The following is an 18,710-nucleotide window of genomic DNA, read 5'->3' as shown; positions in this document are numbered from 1 at the left end:
ATGGCTTCTAAGAATGTCTTAGAATAGATTGGTCATATTTTAGCAATAGATTATTCATATTTTTACAAACTTTAAAGAATCAAATATACTTTTAAACATACTTTTAGCATCTTCCCAGTTAATTTGGAACTGTTTAAACAGTTAAAAATTTTTTTTTTACAAAAATGTTTTTTTTCTTTACTTTCTGACTAATATCTTATGTCTTTATTTCTAAAGGTCAACATGTTTTTGGTCCTTCCCTTATGTTCACTTTTTTCTGTATATACTGTACTAGACATATTTCTTACTTTTTACATGTTCCTTTTTTTATGATAAATATTCTACCTAAAATATACCATTTTTTCACTAATTTCTTTACATACTGTACTAAACATATTTCATAATTTTCTGTTGTTTTTGATCCTAGTCAGTGTTCAGTTTCTACGCATTGACCCTTAAGTGCTTTTGATCACAGTTTGATCTCTTTAAAACTATTATCTCATTCTTCTTCATTATCAGAATCCTATAATCATACCTCTTTCAACTACCTTAAAGCTGACTGAGACTCTGTGATTTTCTTCGTGATGGCCCTTGGGTAGAAATCTTTCGTCTTCTGGAAAACAAATGTGCTCCTTACATAACTTCTTGGATTCAGGCTGGCTTGAAACTTTTTGTTCCTCCTCGACAAGTCAAACCTCATATTTCTCCATGATTTTCCTCTCATTATGCTGCTGCAATTTCCAATCGTAACCATCAGATCATGAAATCTTGTATTTTATCTCAAAAATTAGGCTCCCATGACTTCTGGAGAACCTTTAACAGTACCTATAATAATGGCAAATCTGTTATTCCACTTCTGTTGTATGGTTCAAATTTTGTCACCTCACCTAATGAAAAAGATGAATGTTTGCTAAAAACTTCTTATAAATATCATCTCTTGATTCCACTAGTTAAGTTCTACCTGATTTAGCCAACAAGCAGGCTAATCCATTGCTCAACATTTGTATCACTCCAGCTTTTGTATCTTAAGTGATTTCCTGCTTAAACTCTTCTGAAGCTTTTGGTGCGGGCAACATACCGGTTATAGTCTTGCAAGGTTTTTGAACCTTTAATTAACAAACACTTAATCTTTCATCTTGAGTCTAACAATTTACTTTCTGGTCATCAATATAGATTTTAGTCTTCTTGTTCTACTGCTGATTTGTTAATGGTAATAACTGATGGGTTTTATCTTGCATTAGATATGGAGAGGTTAAGGTTATCGCTCTCAACATTTCTAAAGCTTTTGATAAAGTTTAGCATGCTGATCTTCTCCATAAGCTTTCTTCTTACAGTGAATCTAACATCTTTAAGATTGTTGAATTCTTCCTTATTAATCGTAGTATAAAAGTTGTCCTCAATGGACAACACTCTTTTTCATATCCTGTAACTTCAGGGGTTCCTCAAGGTTCTATCTTGGCTCTATACTCTTTTTAATTTACATTAACAATCTTCCAGATATTCTAACATCTTAGGTGGCATTGTTTGCTGATGATACTACCATTTATTCTTGTCTTGATAAGAAGCCAACACTATCTGATTGCTTGGAGGGGGAATTTGAACTTGATAAGAATCTTACTTTTACTATAGCATGGGGCTCTCAGCAGCTGGTGAACTTTAACTCAGATAAAACTCAATTTTTTTCAGCTAATATCGCAATAATCTAGATCTTCCTTTATTTATGAACGGTAATGTACTTGATCATCTACCCTAATACAAGTTAGCTATTTTAAAATTAATAATATTATTAGTTTAGCTTAGCTTTAGCTAGTAATAGCTTATTATTTAATAATTATAAAATTTAATTGCATAAAACCCATTACTTAAAATATATTACTTACAAGTTGAACGCTCTCAGATAGTTGTATTCCTTTCTTAAAATCCCAGAGTCGCAAAGTTAAATCTGAAGACACAGAAACCAATCGATCAGTTGAAATAAGTGATATGCAAGAAACCAACCTAGAATTGTTTTTAAATTTAAAATAACTTTTTAAACCTGACTAAATTAAATTTTGGCAACTATTTTTTGTGCGCAAAGAACTATTTTAATGGGTCAGTAAAGTTGTAATTCTTGTAATTCTATCAAAATTCAAAGCATTATAGCAAGCTTAGTAAACTTATTAAGTTAAGTTCTTATGTTTCATGTTTTTATTTACTTATTCATTTTTTAAACACTTTAAAAAATAGAACACCTGAAGGTTCCATGAATTCTGATAATTTTTGCTATTTTGTGCATAAATTTTTCTGATTTTCATATTTTGATAGTTTTTTTTGTTGTTACTATTATTTCAAGCGTTGTAACTTGACATCGCATTTGACAATCAAACCAAACAGTTCCCATTCTCATTTATACTTAAATGACAACACAAATTAAAGACAGCTCAGTACCATTAACAGAAATCAAAATTAAGTCAAAAATTAGTTGACTCAATTTTAATCATTTAATCATAATTTTAATTAATAATTTCTAAATGTTACAAATTAAATTTGTGTTATAATTTCTATAAATATCTTATTTATATTTAATATTACTTATATCAAATAATATTTATATTTATAAATAAAATAAACTTTAGGTTAAAACTGGATTTTTTGAAAAGATTTTATGTGTTGATCACTAAGAAACCTCCTTAATTTGTAGTGAGAAATGAAACATGTCATTATATTTATATATTAATCTACTCAAACAAAATAAAAAAAGAAAAAAAGAACCATGCTTTATGATAAGTTTTTCAATAAACTTAAAAATATATAAAAATTGGTATTTTATCCCAAAAAAAACAACATCAAAAAAAACAACAACAACTATATTATTGTTTAACGCTGACTAACATACAATAGTTTTAGTAGTAGTTTTATTTATAGTAGTCCTTTGAGCGTGTTTGATAAGGAAACCTTGCCAACCAAGGTAGTGGCGATAAAAAGCTGCAGCACTTTTATAATAATTTTTTGTTATAAGAAAACTGAACAAAAGTGTAAGCAATTATCTAACTTACATAAACTATGTAAACTTACATAAATTATGTAATGTAACATACTAAAACATATATCAAGTTTTACAGTTTTACTTTCACTTGCAAACTGCATTGTGTGCCAAATCTCTTTAATTTTAATCTATATCATTTATTTAAAGTCTTCTATTTATTATTTTTAAAATTTTCATCAATCAAAACGCCAGTGTGGCTGAGTGATTAGCTCACAGAACTTCTGAACAAAAAAGCCATTGTTCAAATTTTACCACTGGAAGCTATTTTTTTTAATCTTTTGCAATTTTTAAAATACAAAATAAAACACTTTTGAAGTTTTATAGATATTACATAAATAACATATGAAAAGATATTATACACTATAACAAACGAAAGGATTTTTTAAAAAGCCAATAATTCTAAAAACATATGTGTCATGATTGAGATACTTATGTTATTAATGTGCTTAGGTAATTAGTCCTAATAAGCTGCAAATGGTCTGAAAAAAAAATTATGGCCTGAAACTAAATAAAGAAAAATCTTAATAAAACAGTACTGCTACTCCAGAAGGTGCTGCTGTGAAGGCAGAAAAAAAAAAAGAAAAAAAGAAGAAACCATACACCCCTCCCCACAACAGTATTTATGTTTTAAAAAAGTGCACACGCCCAAATTAAGTTTTTCTAGCAAGTTATGATTATACTGTACACAAAAAAGAATTTCACAAAATTTGAAAAGTGTGTATTAAAAAAAAAGGTACTTATTGTTGTATTAAAAAAAATGTGTTTTTCTCTTATCAACATATACAGAAAAACAAACGGCTTAGAATGAAGTTCGTAGAAGAACTTATTTAAGTCATAGACTAGTAGCTAATAAGGTAACTCTTTAATAAATACCGTTATTCAAAATAACATTTGTATTTCATATCAATAAATTAAAGAACCCTATCAAAATCAATAAAAACATATTTTAGTTTGAACATATTGTTAGTTGATACAGACTGAACATGATAAAGCCTTAAATTCTCTCTGCGTTGTATAAATGTACAACACATAATAGATTGTTTTTGTATACTTTTTTGAGGAAATCATTAGGAAGTTTGTATCTGGAAAACTCACTGAATCTTGAATAAATAGTTCATCCTGCCTGTTCGCTGTAAATTTCAAGTTCATATCCATTATTTCTATAAAACTCCTTTACATGGCAAAATAATATATGCAGTTTGGTACTCTTTGTTTTGATCTTTAAAGTAATTAAAATATCAAAAAAATCATTGCTTTTTCAAAATCCATACTGTGTATCTTGTTAAAACACCAGCAAGTCACAGTGTATCTTGTTAAAACACCAGCAAGTCACACAAAATCCCCTAACATCTTCAGGAAGAGCAGTCTAAGAAGAGTCAGAAAGAGCAATCTAAGTTTATTTGTTAATCTCATCAATTTCTTACAATGGTTTCCTTCAAACACTCCACCGTGAAATTTTTGTCTGCCAAAGGAATTCCTTTCTAGGAAGATTTCCCATTTTTATTGCCCCCATTTTGTTGATAGGTTATTCTACAATAGATTAATTGTTCCTGTACTGAGATGAAGTTCGGGTTTATTGTATACTTCCATAACTTCAGTTTCATCATCTCATTGGTAGAAACGGTTTATTCTTAAAATTATAAAATTCAGTGACGAGTAAAAATTGCATCCTTGTTTCCAAGCAAAATTTTGCTGCCTAATTGATCCAAAGGTTCGTTTATTTCCAGTAGAGTAAAGCCAAACTTCACAATCTGTATTCTTAGAACAGAAGCAACAACGATACTTTAAACTATGGTTTTGAGTCCTGAAATCAAGTTAATTAGTTTTAAATCTATGCAAAGTGTAAACTGAATATTTCTAAAGTTTTTTGAAAAAGACAGCACAGTTTTCATAATTCTCCTGAATATTTGGGACTACTCCTAAGAATAATGTCTGATCAACAGATGTTTCATTTTTCAGGTTAGGAAAAATGCCCTCGGAATAGTTTGATCTCTAGGTGATATCACCACTGAAGTAACTTGCCACATTAATTGTACCAATTTCAAGCTTAAAGAAACCTCCACCGCCATCAACAAACACTTTCACCTTAACATTAAAAACATCTTGTTTTCTATTTTCAATCTACTTCCGGGTGAGTTCCTCCACATCTTTAACAAGAACAACAGGTCACACAAATAAAGTTTCCGATTTAAAGAAATCAAGGTTTACTGCTGAGAAGTACTCCATTAAAGACCCATTGTTATATACCATGAATTCTTTAAATCCAGCTTTAATTGATTTTTGTCCATGCTTAACCTGAATTGCTTTGATATTGCATCCATATCAGAACCAGACAACTTTCTATCAACCTTAATGGTCATCAAGTCTTTGTGACTCCATTCTGCAGTAGGCTTGATTGATCTTTTTAAAACTGTAAAAGATTGCCCTCATGTTTTAAGGGATACAAATTCTAATTCTTCAAACTTTTCTCTAATTTGATCTGCAGCTAATTTTTCTCCTACTTCTTGATTCAAGGAGTTTCAATCATCTGACCAAGGTTTGTTGAACTAAAAACTTTGTACTCACAATGAATCAATGGATTGAAAGCACTGATTACATATAGTTATGGACATTTTTTTGGATGTTTTTTCTAGAACTCTTGGTCTACCTTCAGGTTTAGTTCTTTTTATTCCAGGTTTTGTTGATTTTACTACCTTGCAGATAGTACAATCATAAATACTTTTATTTCTGGTTAGGACAGAAAGAACTACTCCAGATGCTGGAGTAGTTCTTTCTAGGGTAAAACATAGGGTTTTCCATAAAGTAATAATACGATGTTGCAGGTGTTGCATATTCCATTCGCAAAAGATATATTATCAATGTTATAGTTTGGTAAAACCAATGTTTACATGAGTATCAAAGCTGTTACTGAAAGTGCTCTGTCTGCTTTTCAATAGCATATACAGCAGCATTTATTACAAGCATCAAAGTGTGTTAATGAAAAATTATTAAGGAACCATAAATAAGATCAACAGCATCAAATTTTTAATGAATTTTTTTTCTGTTGAAAAAGTTGTAATTATATTAATATTTCCAGTAAGAGAGCTCAATACAGTGTGTTATATAATAGAGAGAGCAAATATTATATTATATTATAATAAATATTATATTATGTTATATAACATTTTGATATCACTATGGGTAGTTTCAACAGAGCCGATTTATGTGAATAGCTTGGTCTCTTATATATTAACTAATATAGACTTATATCTCATATACTAACTAATATAGACTTAATACTATCGGTCAATAAAAAGATAATGGTCTTTGCTTCTATTATAATATTAGCAGCCCCCAATCGGAAAAAATAAAGAAAAATCTAATTAAAATTAAAAACAAATTTAATTGATAACAATCAAATTTAATAACTATATTACAGAAAAGTTAAGTAATGTCTCACTTAACCTTTCTGATAACTCTTTTTAACCTTATAGAAGCCAGGAGATAATCCGTAATATATTAACATCAATTCCAATCATCCATCAAATACTATTTAATCAATACCAAAAACCATCTCTAAATGCATCAGAAACATATTTTCAAGTAGAGATGCTTTTGATAGAGCTGCACTAATTTATAATAATACTGTCTAAAAACTAATGTTCTTGCGGATTTAAGGATAAAATAGATTTCATTGTATATATCCCAAAACATAATACAAGGTCTTAAACACAAAACATTATTTCGTTTAATACACTTATGCTTCACTAAAGGTAACAAATTTCAAATACCTTTTAAATAGAACAACTTAAAGGTTAGTTATAGCTTAAAGTTACTATTATGCCTTCTATGAATATACCAATAAGCAATTGTCAACAAACCATTTCATACCTACATATATGTATGTATGTATGTATGTATGTATGTATGTATGTATGAATGTATGTATGTATATATATATATGTATATATATATATATATATATATATATATATATATATATATATATATATATATATATATATATATATATATATATATATATATATATATATATATATATATATATATATATATATATATATATAGTTTGTTGCATTTGGGAGTACGGAAGGAAAAAAATGATTCTTATGCCAACAAATACGTCACTTTTAATTACTTTTGACTCTCGTCCAACATTTGCGTGTTGTCAGAGTAAAAACCATCAATTTAATTACAAATTAATCGTTTTTTAAAAAAACCGTAAAAATGCAAATTTAATTGACCAGAATGTTTTTAAAAACATTCTGAATGTTTTTAAAAACATTCTGAATGTTTTTAAAACATTCTGAATGTTTTTAACAATATAAACAATGTCTTTATTTTTATTTTTTTAAATAAAATGTTTTTATTTTTATTTTTTTTAATAAAATGTTTTTATTTTTATTTTTTTTACTGTAAATCGTGTGCGGAGTGTTGCTACATCGACTATCGTATAGCCTGACTCGCTAGGGAGTGCTGCTACATTGACTGAGGGTTTGGTTGGTCAACAAAATACGGAAAAAACTTTCTGACAACATATAAGAGTTCTATATATATATATATATATATATATATATATATATATATATATATATATATATATATATATATATATATATATATATATATATATATATATACATATATATATACATATATATATACATATTAAATATCATGGTGGCCAGCCAAAAGCTAATTTAAAATTCCAGGATATTTACTGGACTTTTCAAGGATAAATTGGGATTTTTCAAGGATATATTGATCTTTTCTTGACCAGAAAAAAATAAAATATCGTCACAATCATTTCACAATTGCCTTAATCATTTTTCATGTTGTGAGATATTAATTTAAAAAAAAATTAATATTTCTTTTCTTACATCACAATGAAACAAATATTAAAAACTATTTTCTAATTAATTTAAGATAATATCTTAAAGTAATCAGAACTTTTTTTTTTAAATTTACATAAAAGAAAAAATGGAGATTTTTTAAAATTTTATTTTTAATTTCTGATAACATGGAAAAATGATTAAGGCGATTGTGAAATGATCGCGACTGTATGTTGTCTACAAAATGTTTTATATATAAATATATATTGTAATATGTATTTATATTTATGTAATATATATATATATATTATATATATAATATATATAATATGTAATATATATATATTATATATATATAATATATTATATTTATGTAATATTTATATGTAATATAGTCCTATATAGTATGGTACAAGTTACAAAATATTTATATTGTATATATATATATATATATATATATATATATATATATATATATATATATATATATATATATATATATATATATATATTAGGGCTGTCCAAAAAAATTTTTTTTTTCAGATTTGATTGCATAGTTGTTTATTTTGTGCCATTTGACATAGTAATTAACTGTGCAAAAAATCTTTCCAATCAGATAATGTTTAGGGGGTGCTCAATGACCATAAAGTTTTACGAAAAATGTGAAAAACATGGAAAAAGTAACAAAGTTCCACAAATTTCTAAAACCCGGTTAATTAGATTTTTCAGATTTGATCAGTTTTAATTATCTCTAAATATTAAATTCTGAATACAAATTACAATCCACATCCACTTTAGACTGGTTTATTAGCAGAGAAATTAATGAAATAAAATACTGCAATACGACTAAAGTTCTGCGGTTTTTGTTATATCAGAATTTTTCCAAAATAAAACACTAGGATTTTTGACTCTTTGTCATTGATTAAAATACGAATTATAAACAAAAAAACATATGAGCAATTAACATTTAATTATCGTAATGTTATAGTTCGTGCAATGTTAATGCTAGCGAGGACTATAACTCTTCAGAGTACACTTTCTGGCATCTGGCACTCGCTTTCTGTGATCCTCAACCACCTGAAGTAACCTCTGCATTTCAGATTCATTCCTTGTAATCGATTCATCAAACATCGACATTAAAGCCACAGATCGTTCGGCAGCATCATTTACTACTTTCAATGAATATACTAAATTTTTTCCTTCTTGGTATTCTGGGGAATCATTCCAGGTAGCTGGATCGTTGTTGAACAGAAAATCAATATCAACCTTTATTGACCGCAACGCACTTGCTGAAACTGATGTCACCAGCATGTCCAGAGATTTCTTCTCTAGACTTTCAATGTTCTTTAATTTGATCAACCTTTCAGACCAGTTCTCACCGTGAAATTTCATGTTGGAAATCATTTTTCGCTTCTCTTCCGTTTGAAGTTTGTTTGAAAACAAAGCTAGTGGGACCAATTCTGGTGAAAGGTACCACAAATGGTTTTGAAAGTTCTTGACTGCTGCTTCGGAAATCGTTTTATTCACAACTGCAAACTGCTTAAGTTGCTGAAACAGAAACAAGTCATTAACTGGAGCATCGCTGGCATTTGTGCATGATATCCAAGATTTTACATAAACCAGACTAGCAAATAAGCAAAATTCACAGAGATTTTTTTCCTCTTTTGTGGTCAACTTGAACTCTTCACGAAATAAATAAATCTTAAAACAATAAATAACCTTGGCCATCCAGCGAGCCATGTGATAAGCACCAGGGATCTTGAAATGATAATTTTTCTCTTCTTGATCAGGCAGTTTTCCAAGTATTAACAGACAGAGATCCATGATTTCTTTGTAGTCATCCCTTGGCATTTTAACATGCAGGTTTTCTTTGAGGAATGCAATCACTTCATTTTGTAGTTCTAGCACCAGGGGTATTTTCATTCGAATGTCATCCAGAGGTTTAAAATTTCCTTGATTAACTTTGGGCCAATATTGCTGAAATCTCTGGAAAAGAGGTATGTTGGGACCAGATGATGGTCCAAATAGTGATCCAAACACTCCTGCTACTATGATCTCATGAACATGGTGTCTGCAAGCGAAATGTAACAAATTTCTACCTATATGTTTCTCTTGAACTACACATGCACCATTTTTGGAGCCAGTGTTAGAGGCTGTAGTATCAAAACTCAATCCAATAACATCACCAATTATGTCCCAGAAATTAAGCAGATGAATAACTGCTTTTGCTTGGGCTTCTCCAGTTCCAGCTGATAGTTTTGCTATTCCAAGTATTTTGTCAACATTGTGACCTGTCACACCTACAGATAGCCGGTCAACATTTGCTTTAGGGGCTGCAGAATTTGTACGATCTATCATCAGTTTGCCATCCCAGTGGACGATTAATGGTGGTTTGTCCAAATCGCAGAATTCAGTTTGAACAGTGGCTTCAATATTTGATCGATGATAGGTTCGTTTTCTACGGACTGTAGAACGTGACAATGATCCATCATCGAGGTTCTGTCCACCAGCCCTTGCAATTGCTGCTGCTAGTATAGTAAATTTTGTGTCAGATAGATTAATTCTGTCTAATGTTGATGAAACATCAGGCGAGTCAAGAATTGTATCTAAGATACATTGTCGTTTTGGAGTACTTGCTAAACTTGATTCAGCTGACCCTGAAGAACTTGCTTTACTGACTTGTTGTCTGTAATAAACAGGGATTTCTATCTCAAAATCTCTATCAACCATTTTGTCATTATCAACAGCATCGTTATCATTGTCATCACTATAACTTTCGTCATGTAAAGGTTCAATAACAGGAACTATTGCACTCGCACCAGATTGTCTTTGCTCTTCTTTTAGCTTTCGTTCTCTCTCTGCTTGTTTCCTTGCTTCATTTCTTTCTTCTAATTTTGAAAGTTCTTTGTCCTCTCCAAACATCACCATTTTTCTCTGACATCTCTGATCCAATAAAAATTCTTTATCTTCTTCAATTCTGATCATGGTTTCAGCATCCTTGTGGGCAATGTCAAAAAGTAGGCCAATGGTGTCTGTAAATGATTTCTCTCTCGATTTCTGAGAATCTGACAATCAGATAAATTCCTGGACTAAAGTTTTCAACTTAAAGACTACATTCGGATGAAATGCTGTCGGAATACGGGCTTTATTCCAAATAATAATCAGTTCATCAACAGTTGTTTTAAGACTTTCAGGCACTGACTTTTTGGTTGAATTAAGATGATAAAAAAATGTTTTTAAAACATCAGATGTTAAGGGAAGAACTTTATCTGGAAGATTTGGCTCTGGTTGTCCAATTAAAAAGATTTTGGTTTGAAGTCGTGTAGAGATAGCAACACGAGATGATGCTGCCATTTCAATGATAACTGAAATATTATGAGAAAATCAAAACTCAATACCATATTATACAAACTTATCATTCAGTTGTTGGTTTATGCAGCTGCGGCAATATATTATAATAATTATTACTAAAGAAATTAAATAAATATTTTCAAATTAGAAATTATTATTATCTGCACTTAATAACAAACAATACACTACCAGACTACCATGCTAGTTTTCTGTAATAGGTTACTAAGGTTAGGTACTATCAAAATATTAATACCTTTGTTGTCAAACTGAAATTCCAAATAAAAATAATATTTATACTTGTAAACCTTTTTATTCTGTTTGAACAAATTCTAAATTGAGTTAAATAATAGTATTAAAATTATGAATACAAATTTTAACAAAATGATATAAACACAGTTGTTTTAAACACTAGCAGACATTTTTTAGTCTGGTGCCCTGATGACAGTTAATCTGCTGCACTTTAATTAATCTATATAGCACGCAATCAGACAATATTTCAGTGGAAAAAATCTAACTAACCAGGTTCTAGAAATTTTTGGAACTTTGGAACTTTTTACACGTTTTTGACGTTTTTCGTAAAACTTTATGGTCATTGAGCACCCCCTAAACATTATCTGATTGGAAAGATTTTTTCCACAGTCAATTACTATGTCAAATGGCACAAAATAAACAACTATGCATTCAAATCCGAGAAAAATTTTTTTTTCCTGTGTTCACATGAACAGCCCTAATATATATATATATATATATATATATATATATATATATATATATATATATATATATATATATATATATATATATATATATATATATATATATATATATATATATATATATATATATATATATATATATATATATATATATATATATATATATATATATATATATAGAAACACTAGGTTATCAAACACTTCTATTTAATCTCTTTCTTAAATTGTTCAAGTTTTTTTAGTGAAATATCAAGCTCTTTTATTGCCAGTTCTTTTTCTAAAATTGTGTTTCTAAAGTAATTTGCTTTTGTAAGGAAGGTGAAGTGTCACTTTTCTTCTGCTTCAATGCTTAACTTGTCAGTATCAGTTTTAAGAACAGGAAAAATTCTTAAAACACCTGTTTTAAGAATTTTTCATGTTTCTTTATAATTACAAATTCTTCATCAATCAATTTAAGTTTAGCTGATCCTTATTTTCCTTCAATGCTGAATTGCACCTATTTTATGCTTACCTTCAGCTTTTTAAAAAATCACTGGGAAGCTCATACTGATGAATAACAATGTTACAGGAATTGATGTGGTCATAAACTATTCTTTGGTAAAAAAGAGATTTTTCTTGTAGATTTTCTACTAACAACTGCAATTTAACTTAGTGTTAACAATCAGTTGTTATCCTTGTTCTATTGCCTATTGGCCATGAGATAAAACAAAATGATAGCACAGACTTTCCACAATGCTAAATATTTTTGAGTTTTGTGCAAATAGACACGAAATTAAAGGACTCAAATTTATTTATTATCATTTCAAAGACTCTAAATTGAACATACTCTACACCAAAAATTCATCAAATTGTTGTTTTGTATCATCTGCATCATCAGTTAAATGCCATTTTAATGCACTTAAATGCGGTAGCGGTGTAGTGGTAGAGCGCTTGCTTCATAAGCGAAAGGTTCTGAGTTCGATCCCCACCACGCCCCTGGTAATACCGCGCTCAACTTGATTCTCCATGTAGCGGCCTTGTTCGTCAAGGTTCATGTTTCGGAGTTATAGAGTTGAGAGAGGGTTATAACCACAATTAAGTAGCCTCCTTGTCTGTGGTTATCTGAGCCTTGGGGAGGTGAATTTAAAAAAAACACCAAAAAAACAAAACAAAAAAAACTTAATCTCTTAGCAAGACCCTTGAATTTTAGAGTGGATACTTCCTTGTCTTAAATCTTTTCATTTGGAGACAAAGATGAAGCATTCCTCCCTAAATAATACTCAAATAGGCATCTTTTTTGTAAATTTTGCAACAACATGATAATCTGCCTACATTCTTTTTTAAATTCTAATTTCTTTTCTGGTTAACAATGAATAGAACTTAACATTTCAGTGCTGTTACTATGTCAATTTGGTCTACTTAGTTGTTTGTTGATTTCTCTACTTCAATCTTTGGTAAACTAAATGCTGCTGCAGCTTCTTTAAAAATGTTTGGTTTTGAGAATTATTTCCATCAAATTTTGCAGCATATTTTCTAAACTGTTCAAAAAAATGCCACCATAGGCCTGTCTGTTTGACAAAGAAGTAGGAATCCTTTCAATTTTTTAGCAAGATCTTAAAAAAACTGCATTCGCAAAGGTACAAACCTGTCATGATAATGATCTAAAAGAGCTTCATAGCTCTTGCTTTTGGGACGTCTTTTAATCATGTTTGGCCATACATCAATTCCTCTAGAAGCCACAGATTCATCTCCTACCTAGCGAGTTGCACAGAAACTGCAACAAAATAATAAAAAAATTAAAGCTGAATTACTCTTTAGTATTAGGGTTATAACATTTTATGTGTTTGTATTAGAGTTATAACATTTTCACTTTTTTTTCTATTTTAAAATGGCCATTGCCCTACCTGATAAGAAATGGTGCAAATATGTTATAAATAGCACTGTTTTACTTTGCCTTGGCAAAAACCACCCCAGGACCCAGATTTAAACATTTCTATACAAGCGGTGTACCAAAACCAGTATGTAGTTCACCTGTTGTGAACTTTGTTTGGTCAACTTAATTACTAAATGATTTATAGATGAAATGAATGGCTAATTTACTTACTTTCATTCTGTCTAATAAATTTTGTTTATATTAAATTATCTATCACATATTTTTTTGTTTTCCTACCTAAAAGTTTGCATTAATTCAAATATACTTTCACGCACACTAATTAACACTGAAATATTTATTATTTTTTCTAAAAAATGTCTGGAAAAGAAGAGCTGGGAAGATGATGAAAAAAATTCTGTTACTCGGAGAAAAAACTTGACAGCATACCAACAGTCACCGATTCAGTTGACGGCTTAACTAGAATGCCTAAAGAAATGATCAATTTTTTACTCAAAATGAAAAATCTAGAAATGGAAGATTTAAAATGGCAGCCAAAGAATTGAAAAAATTGTGGGAAAAGTTAAATTTTCCATTCATAACAGCGTCAATAGTGAGGAAGATTGAAGCTTTAATAAATATGATAATTTTTAAAGTACCATAATAAATCTGCTCAAGTTAAATTTGCAAAAGTGTTTGATATCACCAAAACAGATGGCATCTGGTTGGCAATGAAGATAAACAATTTTATCTAATGCAGATGATATTACATGGAGATGTTGGTTATGCAACATGAGTACAAGTAAAAGTGCATCCATCAAAAGTTAGGACCAGAAGTTCTACAAGTAGTAATCTTTTATTGAGCAAAAATGTTGCATCCAATCTATCAACATCTTCAGAAACTTCTGACAATGATACTAAAGATTGTGATCAAACTGTTGAGCCTCCTGCTAAAGCAACTGTATTGTGTTAAATATTATTATTTACTCATGAGTATAATTTTATTCAATTACCCAAGAATACTTTTGTTATACAGCCATTCTGTTTAAAAATGATAGTTCTTTGTCTTATTATACATAGACATTATATATTATATTTATTGTCTTAGGCATTACATATTATATTGCTTTTTTAGAATTTGAAATTTTACTCAAGAAGATAACTTTTTGTTGTCGAGCCATTCTGTTTGAAAATGACAGTTCTTTGTCTTAGGCCTTACATATTATATTCTTTAGATAATTACTAGATGTTAATAATACTGACAGTAACAGTTAACAAAAATATTTTTGCATTTCAGAAAATACATCACTAATAAACTCAGTAGAAATCTATGCAATATTATTAATATTTCTGTAAAAATTTAAAACATGATAACGAAATAGTGAACTATTTCAGAAACAAGTTCAAGGATTTCCAGGATTTATTGCTAAAAGGGGTGTTTTTCCAGGACTTTTCCAGGACCTATCAAATTCCAGGATATTTCCAGGTTTTCAAGAGCCACTGGCCACCCTGAATATAGCATATTTATGTAAGCATTTGCTTACTTTTTTTGCTCATCTAAATCAATACGGCTTTATTAGAAAAAGAAAAAAGGAAACAAAAAATAATGAATGAAAAGATTGCTGCCCCATCCCAAACCTGCAGTTGATGTAGCAGCACTCAATTGCGAATCAGGCTATTTGTCAGTCGATGTATATACTGAAGCCCCCCGGCAGCAGGCTATTTCAGTATGAAGTCACACACTGCTCACCTAAATCAGAAGTATAATAAGTGTCAAATAAAGTATTTAAAAAAAAAAAATTGATCCATGGAGCAACCTGCCCCGGACACTAACCTAAATAGCCCCTACCTAATAAACATTAGAGTGCAATAAATTTAAAATCTGGAAATTTGATTGTAAAATATTAGCAAAAAATGTATAAACCAAAGTACTTAAACAATAACTTAAAATTTAACAGCTACTTTTTCCAAAGACAAAGTATTTAAAATTAAATTTGATTCAAAATTAAATTTGCATTACTAATAACAAGTAGTCTAAAATTTTTTAAAATAATTTAAAAAATTTAAAATAATTTTAAAATAATTCAAAATGATTAAAATTACAAGACTAAAAGCTAGAGCATATTTATTTGAAGAAAAAAACCTGATAGAAAACTTACCTTGAATAACTTTTGCAACAAATAAAGAATTAATTCTTTTTTTTTTAACTGTTATTACATATGGGTTTATAGCTAAATAATAAAATAACTATAAGGTGGTCTGATTAATTATTGATTAAATAAAATTTCTTATTATTGAACAATAAAACAAATATGTAATATGATAAATTGTTATAAAAGTGTCATTAATAATTTAATTTCATTTAATGTATTATCATAATTTTTATCACTTGTTTAATTGATAGTTGGGAGACATTAAAGAAAAGTAAGAGTAAGGACCCTAAAGCAGCATAGAAATTTACGGAAGAATTCAAAAAGAAGGGGGAGCAGGCTTTTTGGATTGGTAAAGATTAAGATTGGTTAAGATTAAGGAAACCTAAAGATTGGTTAAGATTAAGGAAACCTAAAAAAAAACGAGTCTTGATAAACTTTTATATTATGCTGATATCAAATTTTTAAAAGACCTAAAGCCAGGTGCCTTATGACTTTGGAGTGCAAAGACATAAGATATGACTGTAATAAAGAAAAGAAGCAGTTAAAAAATTGTAATATTAAACAATTACCCCAAGTAGACAAATCAACTGCAGAGCTAGAGCTTTTCTCAGACATAAGTGATATTAGTACAGAATCAGATATTTCTTTTGATTTAGCGCAACCCGGCCCAAGTAATCAAAAACAAGAGTTAGGGAAGGGTTTTGTTAAAGATATTGCCATGGCATCAGTATTTCATCAAGAGATCTAATGCATGTATGTACAGATTTAATCATAAGTTTAGACAAAAATGTGGCTGATTTTTCATTGTCACATTAAACTATTTGGCGAGCTCAAAAAAAAATCTATTTAGGAAAATGCTGAACAATATAAAAAAAATGTTAAAATTGCTACCGGTAAAGCTATTATTCCCATAATAGTACATTTTGATGAAAAAATTATAGAAGTTATCACAGAAGGTAAAAAAACAAAAAGAGATCGATTTGGAGTCTTGGTAAATATTGATGGGATAGTGAAGCTTCTTGGCATTCCAGCTATTAATTATGGTTCTGGACAAACTCAATATGATGCTTTAGTTAAAACACTGGATGAATATGGAATATGTGATGACATGAAAGGTTTTTGTTTTGATAGAACTGCTACAAATACAGGAAGATTTTCTGGTACAAATGTCAGGTTTAATCATAAACAAAATTCAATTGAACTAGAGCTGGCTTGCAGGAGGTATGTTTATGAATTACATCTAAAACACTTCTGTGAAAATCAGTGCAGTGGAAAAACTAAATCTCTAAAAAACTTAATGTTTAAACGATTCCAATTTAACTGGAATGACATTAAATGTAGATTTGACTCTTAAAATTTTGTAAAATATGATACCCAATCTTTTGCTAACACTTTCTTAAAAATCCATAGACTCAACGCTGTAAATTTTGCGATGGGTCTAAAGGAAAACATTTTCCCCAGAGGAGATTACAAAGAGCTATTGAAACTGACTCTTATGTACTTATGCCCTGAAGGAGTTTTTCAAATTCAAGCTCCAGGGTGCGTACTCATGCACATTTTATGTCTAAAGCTATTTATTATTTCAAGATTCAGATATTGAGTTTGCAACTTCCTTATGAACTGACAGATAATCAAAAGAAAGAAGTGCAGTCTACAGCTAAGTTTATCTCAATCTTTTACTTCGCCTGGTTTTTAAAAACTAAAGCTGTGTCTTATTAAAATATAAAAGCCTATTGGCAAATGACGAAATACAGAGGATATGTAGAACAATATATTAAGAATTCTAAAACAATTTGGAATTGATGCAATATTGGTTTCAATGGAGTAACATTTATGATACCTTGATGAAACCTCAGTTCCACTTGCTCTTCTAGGTCATGATATTTCTGTTGCAGAGATAGAGATGATGTTGAGAAAATTTTTTTTCAGCATTCCGAGAAATTAGATTTGTTAAAAGCTCTTAACTTTAAGCTAGAAAAACCACCAAGTATTGCACAATTAATGGGAGAAAGCTCTTGATTCATATTTAGTTTGTTAAACCTCACTAAACTGAATGATAAAATTTGGTTAAACAGCCCAGCACCACTATGGGAGTATGTTGACCAGTTTAAGATTTTTGCCCCATTTGTCTCCAACTTTGCAGTAGTTAATGACGTTTCTGAAAGATCTATTAAAGTTGTATCAGACTTTTTAAACAATGTTAACAATCAAGACGAGCGTCAGGAGTTACTACTTGCTATTCACCAAAGGAAAGAAAATCTTCATGAGGCAAAGACTAAGGAAGATTTGCAATCAGCATATGAAGCAATTGCAAAACAAATAATACAGTTTTTCAATGATGACATTTATTTAATGATGAAATAATGAATGGTAAATACATATTTTTTATTTAACAATACTTAAACATTTCTTTCTTTTTTTGCTTTTTTATAAAAACAACTATGCAACAATACCACAAGAATCATTTAAAGTTGAAAAGCTACCATATACTTGCTAATCTTGAGGCAACAAAACTAATAACAAAATCACTTTTAATCATGTTGCAAAGAACTAAAATAAATTATTATTATTAGGCTATTAAGGTTAGCGTAAGAGTCAGGTGACCTCCAGGGATAAAAGAAAATTTTTTCAAGACCTATATAAACCTCATTTGATACCATAATAAAAATTATCCAGGTTGTTGTTTTTTCCGCGTCTGAAAATAGTTTTTAAGGAAATCATTTTTTATACGCCACCCAATGATAAAAAACGTTTTTGTGGAGAAAAATTTGGATTTTTCAACAATTTCAGAAGATTCTGAAGACA

General features: G+C 29.3%; 1 protein-coding gene across 3 annotated transcripts in view; it reads right to left on the bottom strand.

Moving 5' to 3' along the window:
• The window catches only part of LOC100198652 (tRNA (guanine-N(7)-)-methyltransferase non-catalytic subunit wuho), a 69,630-nt gene that overhangs the window by 9,993 nt on the left and 40,927 nt on the right, over positions 1 to 18,710 (bottom strand). For all 3 annotated transcript variants that reach the window (XM_065797999.1, XM_065798001.1, XM_065798000.1), the window contains one exon: positions 1,860 to 1,977. In XM_065797999.1, coding sequence (XP_065654071.1) covers positions 1,860 to 1,977 — 118 coding nt within the window. The remainder of the gene's footprint in view (positions 1 to 1,859; positions 1,978 to 18,710) is intronic.

The sequence above is a fragment of the Hydra vulgaris genome, chromosome 05 (assembly GCF_038396675.1).
Source record: "Hydra vulgaris chromosome 05, alternate assembly HydraT2T_AEP".
NCBI lineage: Eukaryota > Metazoa > Cnidaria > Hydrozoa > Anthoathecata > Hydridae > Hydra > Hydra vulgaris.
This window is presented reverse-complemented; position numbering and strand designations above follow the sequence as displayed.